Below are 15,330 nucleotides of genomic sequence, written 5' to 3'. Positions count from 1 at the left end.
AAAATCGAAATCAAGAAAAACAAAGTGGTGAGGATTTGATTAAACCTGGTTTGCTCTACTGTAAGCAGTAAACAGTAGCATGTCTGTTAGCTTCAAACAGTAGCATGACTGTTAGCTTCAAACAGTAGCATGTCTGTTAGCTTATTAGCGTAAAATTAGCTTTTAAAAAGTAGCCCTGGTTACTTTAAAAGCCAAAAACATTACATCATCAACAGTTTTTTCTATTGTTTTTTCCCCAGTGGTTTAAAGTAGTAGGATTAAACTTGGTTTTCAAAAAAAATAACCCTTGCCTGACTCTCTCAGTTGTCTCTAACAGTCTTTTTTCTATTTGGGATGAATTTATCGCAGAAAAGTGTAAGAGCTTTATGCTAGCTTCCAACCTGCAGTATAACATAGATCTCACACAAGCTCTTCATCAGGACGATGAAACCTGATGTGGCTCTAGATAGTACTTTGCTAGGGACAGCATTAGTGAAACAAGATTTGGGTTAAAACACCCCCTTGGTTGGAGTTGGGAGTGACCGCTTAATGTAACACCATAACACCTTGAATGCAACGAGCCATGCAGCAGTTTTTATCTCATCAGTTAATATTTGTACTATAATGCCAGTTCACCCTGAATGTCTGAAACACGTATACGATGCCTGGTTCTACTTCCTAATGATTTTTTATAAATATGGGACTGTCTCATTGTTGAGGCTTTCAATTTAATATTTTAGGGCCTTTGCCTTGGAATATAAAGCACCTTCTCAAGGTTATACAGCTGTTGTGAATAGAAAGGTTTTATTCATTTCCAAGGACAAAAATATAATATGTTGACTAAACCTTGGTTGAGTTTGTTTTTCTGTGTCACCTTTAATGTCTTTGCATTTAAACAATCTAACATCACTGTATCTGGAGAATACCATAGTATCCACCTATCACCTAAGCCAAATCTTTAAAATAACTGCCTGATTATCTGATGACTGTAATTTTGTTGCAGCTCTAGCACCTGCTAAATACATATATTTTAATCTTGTTCCAAACTGAGTCAAGTGGAAGCAACACCTGGCAGTTTAACCAGTGTGTTACCTTGATTAAACTAATAACAAATACTGAGAAAATCAAGTAGCAACAGCTGATATTTAAGCCGAAAAACCAAAGTGATGATCTAAAAACAAGCAGAGTTTTTCTGCCTTCTTTGTCTTAAACTCAGGTTTCACATATTGCTTCTACAACTGTCAACAAACTGCAAAGAGGGGAAAGCTCAACATGGCACCAGCAATCAACAAGGTTGGGAATCAGCGAACAGTTGATCACAGCCCAGAGCTTCTGAAAGCTTCTTTTTTTAGAATCTGCAGCTATAGCTGACAATGATTTCATGCTTCTTATGGTTTATGAAAGTGCCACACTTGGCAAGAAAGAAGGAGTTTAATAAAACAAAACATCTGTAGAGAAGAAGAAGCAAGTTCTGTTGTTTGTTTTGAAACCTAAAATAAAGATATTATATATTTGAATGTTTACCTCTGGCCACGACTCACTTCAGTAAAAGTGCTTCTGAGGCCTGTGATTGGATAATTAATACGCTGCTGTTAGTCGGGGCTGAAAAGGTCTCACCTCATGAATTTCTTGGGTTCGGTGGGAGGGGTCAGCGGGGCAAGAGGTTTGTTGGAGTTGAGCTCAAGGTGATGGAGGGGGGAGTTGGGGATAGGCTCTAGGCGACTGGGCGGGGTTGGGGGCGGGGGTGGTGGTTGTGGGGGCTGGCCGCTCCCTGTACCCACCAAGCCCATGCCCATACCTGCTCCCTCCAGAGCCCTGACATTAGGAGAGCTGCTCAATCTGCTGGCTGCTGTTTTCTCATTCTTTCTCTTTTGCTACACAGGAGAAAAAAAAAGAAAAAAAAAGAAAAAGGAGGGGCACGGGGGTCAAAAAGGAGCAAAAGGGAAGTTTAAAACAAAATAATAATTAAAACTTAGGAAGTAATGGAAGGATAAAAAGGGCAAATGGAGTACAGGGAGAGCTCTGGAAGCTGTAACAGTCCAGCCAATGAGAGACAGGAAAGAGCAGCGTGCTAACTTAATAATATTCAAATGCTGATCGAAGCAGAGTGAATGGATCAGTCTGAAGACCGCCATTGCTCAGTCACAGTCTTAAAGCACCAGTCACTCTGAGCAGAATGAAAGTTCAGATGAGAAGAGATGTGTAAAAGCGGGAAACATCTCACACTAACAAATGGCTTTGAAAGCAAAGGAAGGCTGAAGAAAAGAAGACCAGTCGAATCAGGTGGCACATTTATACACACAAAGACATGATCAGAGAAAGGGTTTGCAAAGAAAACAACGCGTCACAGGTCAAAGTTGTACCTGAGATCGTGTCAACAGTTAAATCATGCAGTGGGAACCATTCAGCTCAGACACACATGACAATGACACATTCTGTTAACCAGAAACATCTTCTGAACCCGTTTCCTGCTACGAGCTATGAAGTCCTGCATGACAATGTCAATCTTGTTCTAAACCTTTAAATTTTCTGCTCTTTTGTACTTTTTTGCCACAAAAGGAAAAGGTCGGCACACTATTTACTTTAAAATATCAATTTAATTCTTAATGCAATGTAACAAAGAGAGTATTAATTTCAAAGGAGCTTCTTCAGACATCGGTCAAAGAGAAAAATGAGCTGCTATTCTTATTGTAGAAGCACTAATTGATTTAAATCACCACGGCAACCGCCAACAGGGATATGTCTGGGAGTGTTATCACATGGGACACCAAGAACAAAGAACAAAGGGCCCACAGAAAATCAGAATATTTGATCTGAAATATATTCAGTATACAGTCTGGATTAGAAAACACTAGGAGTGATTTTTGCATCATAAAGATGCATTACTGAAGCAGATGTAGTACATTAAGCTGAACTTCAGTACAGTGCTTGAGTAAATGCACTATGCTATATTTGAACCACTGGTCCCATCCATACTTTCATCCAGTGGAGTTAATTGTATTTTTAGTGGGGCCTGTGCCACCCCATGCCCCCCCTCTGACAACTACAAGATGGTCATCATAAATCCAGTAAAAAGAGAAAATACGATGCCGGTGTGACAGGAAGGAAATAAAAACCAAGTATCTAATAAACAATTGATTTTGAGGTATTTATTGAACCTTTTTACACAAGCTGAGGGAAAGGTCTAAATTAAATTGTTTCAGTTATCAAATATTAAAATAGAAATAAATGTTATTTATATGATTTCTAAAAATGTGCCATTTAATTATCCTTATATAGTATACAGAGCTTTTCCTTTTGTTGCAATATATTGTGTAATATTGGGGGCGGGGGAGTCTGGTATCTAAATTGATGCTTGCTTTTGCTTATCTGGTTATTTCGCTAAACCAACATCCTATATACTGATTTTTTGAGTAGTGCTTTAAAGAACAGAAATGTTTGTTTTCAGCAGCTTTAAACAGATCACAAAATCAATGCTTCAGAGAAGCACCATTGTCCTTTTGGCTTTAGGTTTAAATTCTCTAGTTATATAATTACATTGAGCCACAGCGACTAACAGGAAACAGCATTTATTTAATTAAAGGTAATAATAGAAAATAATTTTATTGCAGTCAAACTTCCTGATTTTATTTGACTGCATTTATTAAAACCGAAGGCTCTTTCCTTATATGAACTGTGACACTTTAGTTCAGCTGCTGCAAACAAACAAGATCTTGGTATGTAGACCTTGGACAGCCTCCCCCTCACTCCTCAGTCTGTGCTATTATCTAGAAATGAAAGAAACACCACAGTTCCTGTTCCTCATGCCGTTTCCTGTCCTATTTCTCCATCCTTGACGACCTTCATTTTACAGAAAAGAATAAATGTGATAAAATTGATTTTTTTCTCCCCTTGTCCTTCTGCTGTCTCTCATAAACTCTGAAAGTTTTACTGGAACATCGTGATCCTTTCTTTGCTGTAAAACAACTTCATGTCTTGCTCTTTAAACTTTGCTAAAGGACAACGGTCACCTCAAAAATGGTGTAATTCTTAACAGGTATTACTTAAAATGATTTACTGTGGTACCTTTTTAAAACCTCAGCTCTGATGGTGTTGGTTGATCAGCACGGATGTACATGAAATGACTTGGAGTGGATATCATCTTTGCTATGTGGTAAAATAATGGAGCAGGCTTATCAGAGTGCCCCTGTGTGTGGCGTGTTACAGGATATTAGGGCCTACCTTAATGAGCGGGTTGATAACTCCCACATTAGGACTGGCGGTGAACACTTTGTTGAAGTTGGTCTCCCTGTTGACGAGTTCCAGCTGGTAGAACTTTTTATCGTCCTGGAGGAGAAAATCGTGTTAGCTGACAGCCAGTTAGGCTGTGGAGGACTCAGGGGAGTGTAGAGTGACTGAAAATCACACATTTAATGAGCTCTGTCTGGCAACATTTCCGAGTGGCACACAAACCTGACACTACAGTTTCATGTCTTTGTGAAAACTGCTTAAAAACAGCAATTCTCACAACCAAACTCTTCTGTCCATCAGAATTTTGCACCTGTGAGGTACCTTTTATGCACTTTAGCACAAACTTTTCACCTCCCAAGCGCTCCAAACTGTCAGAGACAACTCCATGACTCAGACAGCAATAGTGCCTCAGCATGAAAAATGTAACCTGATTAATAAAAATCACCACCTCAGTACCACTGAGTGTCAGACAAAAACAATGAATCGCACAATGTTAATGAACTGAAGTAGATTAGGTCTCAAACTGTCCAAAAGAGAGAAACTAAGCCTGACAATGGTGCTGAAAATTGTGATGCAGCGTCTAAATAAAGACTAATTCCAACATATTTCTGAGGGTAGCAGGTCTGAATGCCAACATGTGAATATATTTAGCATGTTTCCAAGTTTGGACAAGTTGAAATCTTTTATTTTATTTTTAAACATTTAAATTGTCACATGAGGTTTTGGACTCTTATTAAGAAACAACTTTGTGGTGTTCCTCAGGATTCTGTCTTGGGTCCTGCACTATTCTAATTAGCACCTTCTCTTTGAGTCAAATCCTTTACCGACTGTTCATTTTATGAAGGACTCCTCACCTGTACATTATTTTTAACATGTCAAACTCTGGGAGTAATGAGTTATTAAGCTTAGGGGTGTGTATGACTAGTCGAATACATGTTGCTGCCCTCGACAGTCATGAGTGCAAATACTGCTTGATTAAACTACTTACTCATAATTAAGTTCATATTCAAAGGCAATTAACTGTTAGATTTTATAAGATGTTAAACACCCAGCCACAGTCACTACATGGTATAACTACTCGACCAGAGCAAGATGTACCCAGATTCTGCACAGGCATGTCAACGGTAACCTGCAAGACGCTGGTGTTAGCACTGCTAATGTTAGCCACCCTTTATTAAATTAATCTGACGCTGTGTGTCTGTGAACTACTGACTGAAAAGGTCACAGCTAAGTGTGAAAGCATTTAGAATTGGACAAACCAAGTGCTTTTTTTTATTGATTGCTTGCTTTCAATGCTCCTCACACTCTGGCTTGTTTTTCTCTTTTGGTGTTCTCTTGGTTCTTTGATGAGGCTCATTAGCTAGCCTGTGGCCAGAAGTGACAGACAGATGATTAGTGCAATGGACGTCATTTAATTATTATTTAAAATGCGCTGGCCGTTTCCAAACAGCTTTAAAAGATGACTTCAAAGCTGGTTCTGTAGTAAAACCATGTGGTGTTTCACTTTAGTCTCAAATCTAAGATAAAATATAGTAATATAGTATAAAAAATTAGTATAAAATCAGTGTTGTTAGAAAAGTAACTTGTGAAAATCAGCACAACCTGAGCGATTTTTAATTTTACAGCTAACATTTTTTTTGTTGGGTTTATTCAAATGTTTAGCTTAGAGGTTTCAGGAGAGTTAAACATATATTTTGTGGGTCTGGACAACACTATCCATGCTTTCTCTATAAATCAGATAAGATCTGGAAAGCATTACTCATCATTTTTGTTCAGTGTGCAAACAAATAAGGGAGGATGCATTTTCCTCTTCACGTTTATAGCTATAGCTTCTTATGGTTGAGACTTTACCTCAATACCTACCACCAGTTTTTTGACTAGAGTTTCTCTCTCAGAAACCATATCTTTGAGCTCGGCAATGAGCTGCAGATCCTCAGGACGACTCTCTCTGTTCCTGAACTTCTCCTCTGTTCCTTCCAACCTGTGAGATAAAGAAAAAAAAAGACATAAGACCATAAATATCCTCTCACAGTCTAGGCTAAAACAAAGTTATACATATCTAAAAATCAAGCAACACGTCAATGCACAGTTTGATCCAACAAACTGTGTGAGTTTCTTCCACATATTAAATATGTGACATCAAACATTAGCAGGGAAAGATTCAAAGCAGGAAATGGAAGCATTTAAGAGTTGAGAAAATTAAAAGTGTGTACCAAAAGGCGCTTTCCTTTTTCATTACACTTTAATCAATAAAACAGTAATTGTCCTTCCTTTCTTCCCCGCCCTCGCCTCTTCTCATCACAAAAACCATTATGTCAGCAGCTGTGCAGTCCCTGTGGAGAATGTTTTGATTCTGTAACTTAGGAGAACTTTCAAAAACGTTCTAATGGATTTTTTATTTTCACACTGGCCTTTAGAGAAATCAACATGTTGTGTTGTGTTGCTCTGATTAATTGAACGTCTGGTGACGTTTTCCCTTCCGCAACACACGCTAAAGAGCGCAGCGCCAACGTAACAAGCAAGCAGTCATATGTTGTACTGTTGGCTTAAATTAGTTATTTTTTTAAGCTGTGATAAACTAAAATTTTCCTTGTCTTTTTATTATTATTATCTGACAGCGAACTTAAAAACTTGTTACCCTAACACAGTACAAATTTCCCTGGAGTTTTCTCCTGTATCTTGTTTATAGGTCTTAAAATTTTGTATTTCAGGTTATTTTTTAGGGTTTTTAGTCTTTAGTTCACATTACTTTTTTATTGTGTTTACATGCTGAGTACCAAAAATACTTAATTGGTTTTAGACTCCCCCATGTCCTTTTCTTTCTTGTTAAGTCTACATCTCTGTCCCCCCCGTGCGCTACCTCCAGTTTCATTGTAGTACTCTGTTGTCTGTTGTGTTTTGTCTTTTATTTTCGTTGTTTATTGTTCTTGATCAGTTTCAGCTGTCCTTGTTTCCCAGGTGTTTTCCCTCCTCCTAATTGCCCCTTTTCTATACAGTCAGTGGTGTCTTCCCATTGTTTATAGTTCTTAAATTAGTCTTTGTCTCAGCGTCTGTCTTATACCCTTATATATTCAGACTCAGGTCTGTTGTGTTGTGGCTTTTGCATTTTGGACTGTTTCAAGAACCTCATGAGGTATCTTCTGAGTTAACTCAGGTTATGAGTCTCTTCAGTCCATTTTTCATAACATGATTTTTTTTATTTTAGTGAAGCTTCACATTTTATATATTGATGGGTTGGGGAAAAAAATCAAGCACCCATCTTTTAAGAGCTAAATTTGAGCTTTCAAGTATTTAACATAACAAAAAAAAGATAAAATGGCAGTAGTGACTGCTTTCTTTAGGCCAGCTTCTCTTCTAGATAAATTGCAGTCACTCCAAAGAAAATCTGGCATTGGAGTGGAACAGCCAGTGGAGCTCATCCAAGTGATGCTGATAAAAGCTGATCTGCACTTTCGTCAGATATTAGCTCTGCTGTTGTGCTGGTACTTTTGAGTTTATCAGACAGGCAATTCATCTTTTTTTTTTCCTGTTTGCCAAACATTTTCTGCAGCTCAAGTAGGAGAATGTCTACAGTATGAACCAAACTAAATTCTGGTTGCTGCTTTGTATTGTTTAAGTGCTTAGTGCAATAATCACTTTAGGGATCTAGAGTAAATTCTGAACACGAAAGTAAAAATATGAAGGAAAAGAGCTTGAGGCTGTTGCAATCTTTGTGTTTTGAACTGGATACTACGAGCAAGGGGCAGAGAAAGGACATAACCTCACCCTACAGCACACCCATTATCTTCTTTTTTTGGCTTTAATGGCAATTATCATTTAAAAAATGAAAGTAAAGTTGTATTCAATGAGATATGAAACTTGCTTTGACACCATAAACTCTAAGGGCTTATTAAAGTCACAGAGGACTTTTTCACCTGGAGTAATTCAAACAGTTGAATTGCATCAGGGCAAGTCAGACAATCCTTGCTTGCCCAGTGAAATCTAAAAATGGAAATTACTGCCATCATGTGGCTGCTGTTGGCTACTGTCTCTTGAGGCAATCTGACTGATTCCTTTGGAATTCACAGCATGTGTTGTTTTGATGGGCTCCTCTACATTCTGTTAACAATAGTTTAAGCCTTTCAAGCTAAGAGGCCAGCATGAGCAGTGCCAGAAAAGCTTTCACTGCCTCTACTTTCACTGCTCTTAATTCATTTAATTTCAGCTTTATTTATAAACCACCACTTCCCATCAAGTTGCCTCAAGGTGGTATACACTGTAAGGTAAAGATCCTACAGGACTAGGGGGAAAAGCAGAGGTAAATCCACCGTTGACGTAATAAGAAATCTTTAGTATTTGGTATTCTATTCTATTCTATTCTATTCTATTCTAGTATTCTATTTCTGTGCTATGATTCAGTGTAAAACCCCTCAAATGGATTAGTCCAGGTAATCAGTTAGCTGTTCGACAACTACTCTTTCAAGGATTTCAGAAATAATTGAGTTATCTGTATTTAAAAAAAGACGGCTGGGTGAAGTGATGACTTCTCCTACTAATCACTTTTTTGAAGATGAATTATTCCATGTCTTGTAAAATGAAACAGGGAAGTTGATCAGGTACAGGCTCCAACAGCACTTTTGTATTCAACACGTTCTCACTCTCGAGGCGTAACATTTTACACTAGGTGACAAATTGTTGGTATATTACGCTTCTGGGCACCCAACACGTCCCTATATTATGAGATCGGAAAAATGAAGAAACATGAGAACTGTTTGGAATGAATCTACACATGTACGTTTGTTTTACTTACATCACTTTGGAAAACACTATCTAACATCATTAAAGCGCTCGTTAAGGTTAGGGATAAGGTTATGGTTAGGGCTGGAATACATGGCTGGAACGTGTATTACCGCGGGAGTATCATTCCACTGGATTTAATCTATAACCTGGCGCGTAGCAGAAGAACGCGGAAGTTCACCTTTCGCATTCCTCAGGAATGCCTCGGGACTTGACAAATCGTCATTATGTTACACCTCGGGAGTGAGAACGGGCTGTTGTATTAGAATCTTTGACAAATCATTTGATTGACCGAAGTTACAAAAACAGGGTGTATGCTTGTCTGTCTTAGCTAATTAAAAACTTCTTTAGAGATATGTGGGCCTCACAGGGTCAGGTCTATGCTCGCCTTTTTTTTTTTTTGTTAGGCAAAATATAGCTGATGTTATTGTGCTAATCTTTATTTAAGAAAAATTCAAGTTGGATCCTTTTTTACTGTTAATAACTGATAAAATATTTATATATATATATTTGCATGTATATATAAATCTTTGTTCAAGCTGACTGAGTTGGTGCTAAAACAGCTCTTCAGGAGCACGAGCACACTGAGGCCAAGTGTTTAGTGACCAGCTATTTTGTGCCTGAGTGCCACAGCATCAGCAACCCTTCGCTGAGCAGAAGGACCTTCAGTCACACCCACAGGAAAAGCAAGGGAGCGCTGTGTCACCAGTGGCATTTATCTAATTTTCAGATTTGTTTCAGATCACACGGACAGACAGTTTCCAGCTTACGGACAAACACACACACACACACACAAAACATCATGACAACCTGCAGGGAGAAAATCCGCTGCATGGTTAAGCTGATAAGAGACGCTGGACAGCCACGACTGCTCCAATATGTCACCAGCAAACCTGCAACACAGTGTTCATGTGGATTTTCTGGAGGTGCTTCATCTTCTTGGTGAAGGTGAAGTCTGTGATAAGATGATGACTTAGAATCTCTCAGCAAGAGTCTGAGGTTTCAGGATTTCAAATTTCCCAAAAACAGAAATGAGAGATGGTCAGGAGGGTTTCTGTTATCTTTGCCACCTTCTTATCATGTCTTGACCTTTTCTCTCATAGCCGCTGTTGACACACCACATTCATGCTACTCACACCACATCAGCAGCTGAACGAACAAATGCATGACCCACTCATGTTGTTGCACTGGTCCATGTGCACAGTGTTAACTCTGAATAGTTTCAGCTGTGTGGTTGCAGACACAAACTACTCATTAAGTGAACATTTTTCCCTAGTTGGTTTAAACTTTGTAAGTACAATAATATACACCAAGACATACAAATACAAAAATGTCATGAGAAAAATGAATGAGAAACTGTAGAGTCATTTCGAAAACCCACTGTGCATTTATGATAGAATATGGAGATATAAAGAAGCACTCATCAAAGAAAACATTAACAATAGAAAAGAAGGCTAAAAGAGAAATGAAGGAAAGATCCAAAAGGTCACATTAAGCAGCTTTCATACTGTATGCTTGATATTTTCTCTATAAAGACTTTATAGGAGGCAGAGTTTTATCTACGGCAGCCAGAGACAGCTTGATCTTTAAAGGAGCAGTTTGATTTGTTTGGTCGTGCAGCAACAAAATTTGTTTTGTCTTTGAGAAGAAATTGGTGTTTTGAGACTTGCAGGGGGTTTTCTGCAGAATCCTTGGAGTCTTTTTCAATATTGCGTTGCTAATGTTGCAGAAAGCAAAACCTTTGTGATATTTACATACAGTTTAATATGTGTTAATTTGAGAACTGGTGTTGAAGTGTTAGACAGTAATTATGCTTATGGTGCCGCTATCATGGTTCTGGATTCTTTTGGTCTTATTTTTATTTAGTAATCTTTTCTTTCTTTCTTTTTCTTTTTTTTTTAATACACTACTTGTGTTTATTTAACAAGTCAGTCCCCAGTATATACAGTATGTGGACAAAAGTGCAGGGCCACTTACATATTACATCTACAGGATCTGCTCATCCATGGAAACCATGCCATGAAGCTCCTGGCATACAGTTTTTGTGCTGATGTTAATCCCAGAGAAAGTTTGGAGAGCTGCAGTGTTTGAGTCAGCAGAGTGTTGGCAACTTTTACACATTATGCATCTCAGCAGATAGCACTCTGTACTTTTACATAGTCTTTGCAATACTACTACTTTGGACCTAAGTTTTGGACTAAAGATCTAGATTGTACTCTTATTCCTGGTGTCCTGGAATTGAGTCCCCTCCCTTTGTGAATTTTTCCAGTCATGATGTACGACCTCAGCTGGAAGGCTGCTAATACGACTGCAGACATGACTACAAACTGAAAAACCCTAACTTCATAAAAACAAAAAACCCACAGGCGAGTTTTTAAACTCCCAGAGGACCGAGCAACAAGGCGCACAGGCAGAGAGCAAAACACTGAAATATTCATGAAAACTAAACAGTGCAGCAATTTCAGGGGATATTTAGAGGGAGGGTAAAGCTGTCGTCATCACAGTGATTAATTAGGAAGGGACACAGCTTGTTAAGATAAATCTATGCTGTACTTAATTAGATGACAGAAAGTGGATTATCTCAGAGGAAAGCCCTAGAAATGCATCTTTAGGGACTCGAGTGAAGACAGCAAATCAGGAAGTTTTCCTGACTTTAAAGTAAAATTCTTACCATAATAACAAAAAACAAAAAACAGCCTAGAATACATCTGTAAACTAAATTTCCTGCATGGACTACAAACCTTGTGCCCTGATAACGTAGTAGATGATTTCATGTTTTTTCTCTTTGGTAAGGGTTCATTAAGAAGCAAGGCTGGGTCTGATTTCAGATAGATTTAAATGGACTAAAATGAGTGTAATTCAGAAAGAAAAAAAATCTAAAAAGTTTATTTGCACTCAACACACAACCACTGATCACAAATTTCAACACATTAATCTCTAGGATCAGAAAAAACAACAAGCAGAAACCACAAAAAAAACTGACACTGAAATGTGATGCAACTAAAGTCAAGCCTTGAGATGGGATTATTTTCTAAAACACTTTTGTGGCATCATTTTTAATTTTTTTTTTTTTAACTATTATTTAATCTTAAATAAAAGAGAAAATAAGAAGATCTTAACTTCTTGCTTTAATTTTTGCCACATGAGACTGTGGCAGGTTTAGTTCATGGAAACACTTAATTCGTAAGACATGTTTTTTTCGAATAAATGCACTTTTTCCCCCAAAGTTTTGGAATTATATTGTTAAATAATTGTGATCTCAATACCGACCAAACAAAATGTGGGAAAAACTTGATTTTCAGAATTGTCGTACACTCGCTGGCCACTTTGTTACACCTGCACAACTGTTCAATTGCTTGTTAACAAAAACGTCAAATCAGCCAATCACATGGCAGCAACTCAATGCATTTAGGCATGTACACATTTTCAATTCAACCTAAAGTTCCAACTGAGCATCATAATGACGAAGAAAGGTGATCTGGGTTTGTGGCATGGTTGTTGGTATTTCAGAAAGCGCTGATCTGCTGGGATTTTCCCATACAACCATCTCTAGGGTTTGCAGTGAATGGTCTGAAAAAGAAAATATCCAGTGAGCGGCAGTTCTTTGGTTGAAGATGCCTTGTTGGTGTCAGAGGTCAGAAGACAATGAGCAGAATGCTTCTAGCTTGATAGGAAGGTAAAAGTAACTCAAACAACCACTCGTTACAACCAGACTGGGTGGCACTCCTGTCAGCTAAGAACAGAAAACTGAGGCTACAAACTCACCAAACCTGAAGATTCAAAGATTGGAAAAAGCTTGCCTCATCTGTTGAGTCTCGATTTCTGCTACAACATTTGGATGGCATAAACAATATGAAAGCATGGTTCCTGCCTGCCTTGTATCAATGAATACCAAGTGAACATCGTTTAATTTTCACAGCCTAACGGGAATATTTGGTCATCCCACTATAACCATAGTGTACCCATCTTCTGATGCCTGCTTCCAACAGGATAACACACCATGTCACAAATCATCTCAAACTGTTTTTTTCCCCTGATTTCTTCAGCAGACAAATCAGCAGCAACTGTACAATCCCATCATGTCAATATGGACTCAGATCTCTCAGGACTGTTTTCAGCATCCTGCTGGATCTATGCCATGAAGCACTGAGGCAATTCTGAAGGCACAAAGGGGGTCTGTGAAAGAGCCTGAAATGCCAACCTTATTTTTTCCTCATGTTGTTGCTGTGCAGGTCAAAGCAATCATTTCTTTTACTGATTTAAAAAAGATACACAACAGACACGCACACTGTCACAATGTTATATGTGCCTATCTGTCAATGTGACATCATGCATTCAGACTTGCGCTGTAACAAAAGAGATAAGTAAATGTCAGACAGCTGCTGTAACGCTTCACATGCGGTCAGATACTGTTGATTAAAGAAAAAGGGTGCAGTGTGTTATGTAAGATAATGTTGAAGGGTGGATGCAAGAACTGCCCATTCAGGGTGATTCGGGTGAATTCACACTGTTCATCTGTGACCCAGCAGGTGGTGCTGTGCTCTCAGCAGAATCTGAGTAAAAGGAGGTCAACTCTAAAGGGTAGAGCTAGCTCGCTACATGTTTCCTGATGGTCTCTGGACACACACACACACACACAGCATGTCTCTGTATGAATTTTCATTTTTCATCTCCCTCTGTTTTTTATCAGTGTTGCTTTCTCTTCACAGATTCAGTTTCATCTCTTTCCTTCATGCTTTGACATCACAGATCGCCCACCAACAGGAAGATTACCTCAAAATTCACCTTATTTCTACACCCACTCTTCTAAACATCTTCTCCAGTTTTCTCTTTTAGCTTTTATGCCACATCTCAGTCTCTATTATCTATCTTCCTCACATCCCCTCAGCCTCCTTTTTTATTTTCCTCCTATACACACATTCATCACTTACATTTTACCCAACATCTCACTTGACCTCTCTTGCCTACAGTATCTTCACTGCATGTCATCAGTAATACAACTCTCCCTCTTCATCTGCAGTAATAAAAAAAAACCCACACGCACACATTTCCTACCACTAATGAGGTCCTTTAACCCCTTTCATCAATTCTTGGTGGTCTAAATGTCTTTGATCCACATCTATACATCAGCTCTGATCTGTGCTCAGAGTTCTTCGACTGAGTAACTTCTAATTTACAGCATACTTAAGGACTCAGAGAGATGTATGCTTTAAAGGAGGCAATAATTTATATTTCTCTTTTTGTTTTATCACCATGCTTGAATTCTCAACTTTATTCAGTGTATAGAGAGTTCAGCTGAATGCCTCATGTTATGAGACTTCAATTGGATAAAGTTGCAGTTTGTCAGAGTTGAATCTGGTGGTGAATCACCGTCTGAAGTTCTTTAGTTTCACATTGGAGACCACACTCCCTGCCGGTGACTGATGCCCTCAGGGGTCGGTGCATTGTTGGTTCTTGGTGTCCGGGGCTGGGCGCTCAGGTCATGTGCCAGCTCACTCCTGGTGGCTACTTGGCGGGGCCTGGCGCCTGCTGCTCGGTCAGGCCTCTTCCGGGGCGCGGAGGGCCCTCGGGCCTCCGGCCTCTGTGCCTGCGGCTCGGTTCACTCTGGCACAGCTGGCTGCCGGCGGAGCCGACGAGCACGCCGGTGCAGCCCCCTCTAGTTTCTGCCCGGTGGCTACTGGGTGACCCCTCGCCTGGGTATCCTCAGCCCTTCCCATGAAGGTGGCACGGATGCCCCTCCGGTGGTCCTCCTTGGGCTCTTGCACTCTGGGACCTCTGGATGTCTGGGGCCTGGATCTCCTCCATGCCTGCTTCATGCCCTGAGGGACAGGGCTATGGCTCTCTACATCCTCTTGCAGACCATTACATGGGGAAACCATTTGAATACAAGTGCGCCGATCCACACAGGTGTGCACACAGGTGTTCACTGTTTGTAGACTTAAATCACACCTTTCTTGGCTGCTACTTCAAAGCACATTGTGCGCTGTCTGTCCTGCGTGCTGCACAACAACATTCAATATTTAGTATTTACTGCTGTTTACACTTAGGTAGATTAATGCGATGGTGTTGTGTATAGTATGTTGCTTTGTTTTGTTTTGTTTTTTTTTGCTTGTTTTCTATTCTTTTTCTCTCAACAGGTGATCCCGGAGATATTTTTTTTTTTCCCCCCTTTCTCACTGTCCCTCTCCCCTTCTGTTTTTCTTTTCCTTCCTCTTTCTTTCTCCCTTTCCTATCCCTCACTCATGTCTGTCCCGTCTGTAACAACTGAAAATAAAATAAAATAAATAATAAAAACAAAGGTCGATCAAATGGACCAATACGGCAATGCCATGATGATCCATTTGG

General features: G+C 39.3%; 1 protein-coding gene across 5 annotated transcripts in view; it reads right to left on the bottom strand.

Annotated features, from left to right (window-relative positions):
• fam184ab (family with sequence similarity 184 member Ab) overlaps positions 1-15,330 on the bottom strand; it is a 206,014-nt gene that overhangs the window by 10,443 nt on the left and 180,241 nt on the right. For 4 of the 5 annotated variants that reach the window (XM_006805644.3, XM_006805646.3, XM_087852126.1 and 1 more), the window contains 3 exons: positions 6,073-6,190; positions 4,201-4,305; positions 1,597-1,853 (listed from right to left, as the gene is read on the bottom strand). In XM_006805644.3, the coding sequence (XP_006805707.2) occupies positions 1,597-1,853; positions 4,201-4,305; positions 6,073-6,190 (480 nt within the window). The remainder of the gene's footprint in view (positions 1-1,596; positions 1,854-4,200; positions 4,306-6,072; positions 6,191-15,330) is intronic. The other variant, XM_006805647.3, reaches the window with a different exon arrangement.

This window comes from Neolamprologus brichardi, chromosome 15, assembly GCF_056152115.1.
Source record: "Neolamprologus brichardi isolate AB-2024 chromosome 15, ASM5615211v1, whole genome shotgun sequence".
In the NCBI taxonomy this organism is placed as follows: domain Eukaryota; kingdom Metazoa; phylum Chordata; class Actinopteri; order Cichliformes; family Cichlidae; genus Neolamprologus; species Neolamprologus brichardi.
Note: the sequence above shows the minus strand (reverse complement) of the source record. Positions and strands in the feature narration are given on the sequence as shown.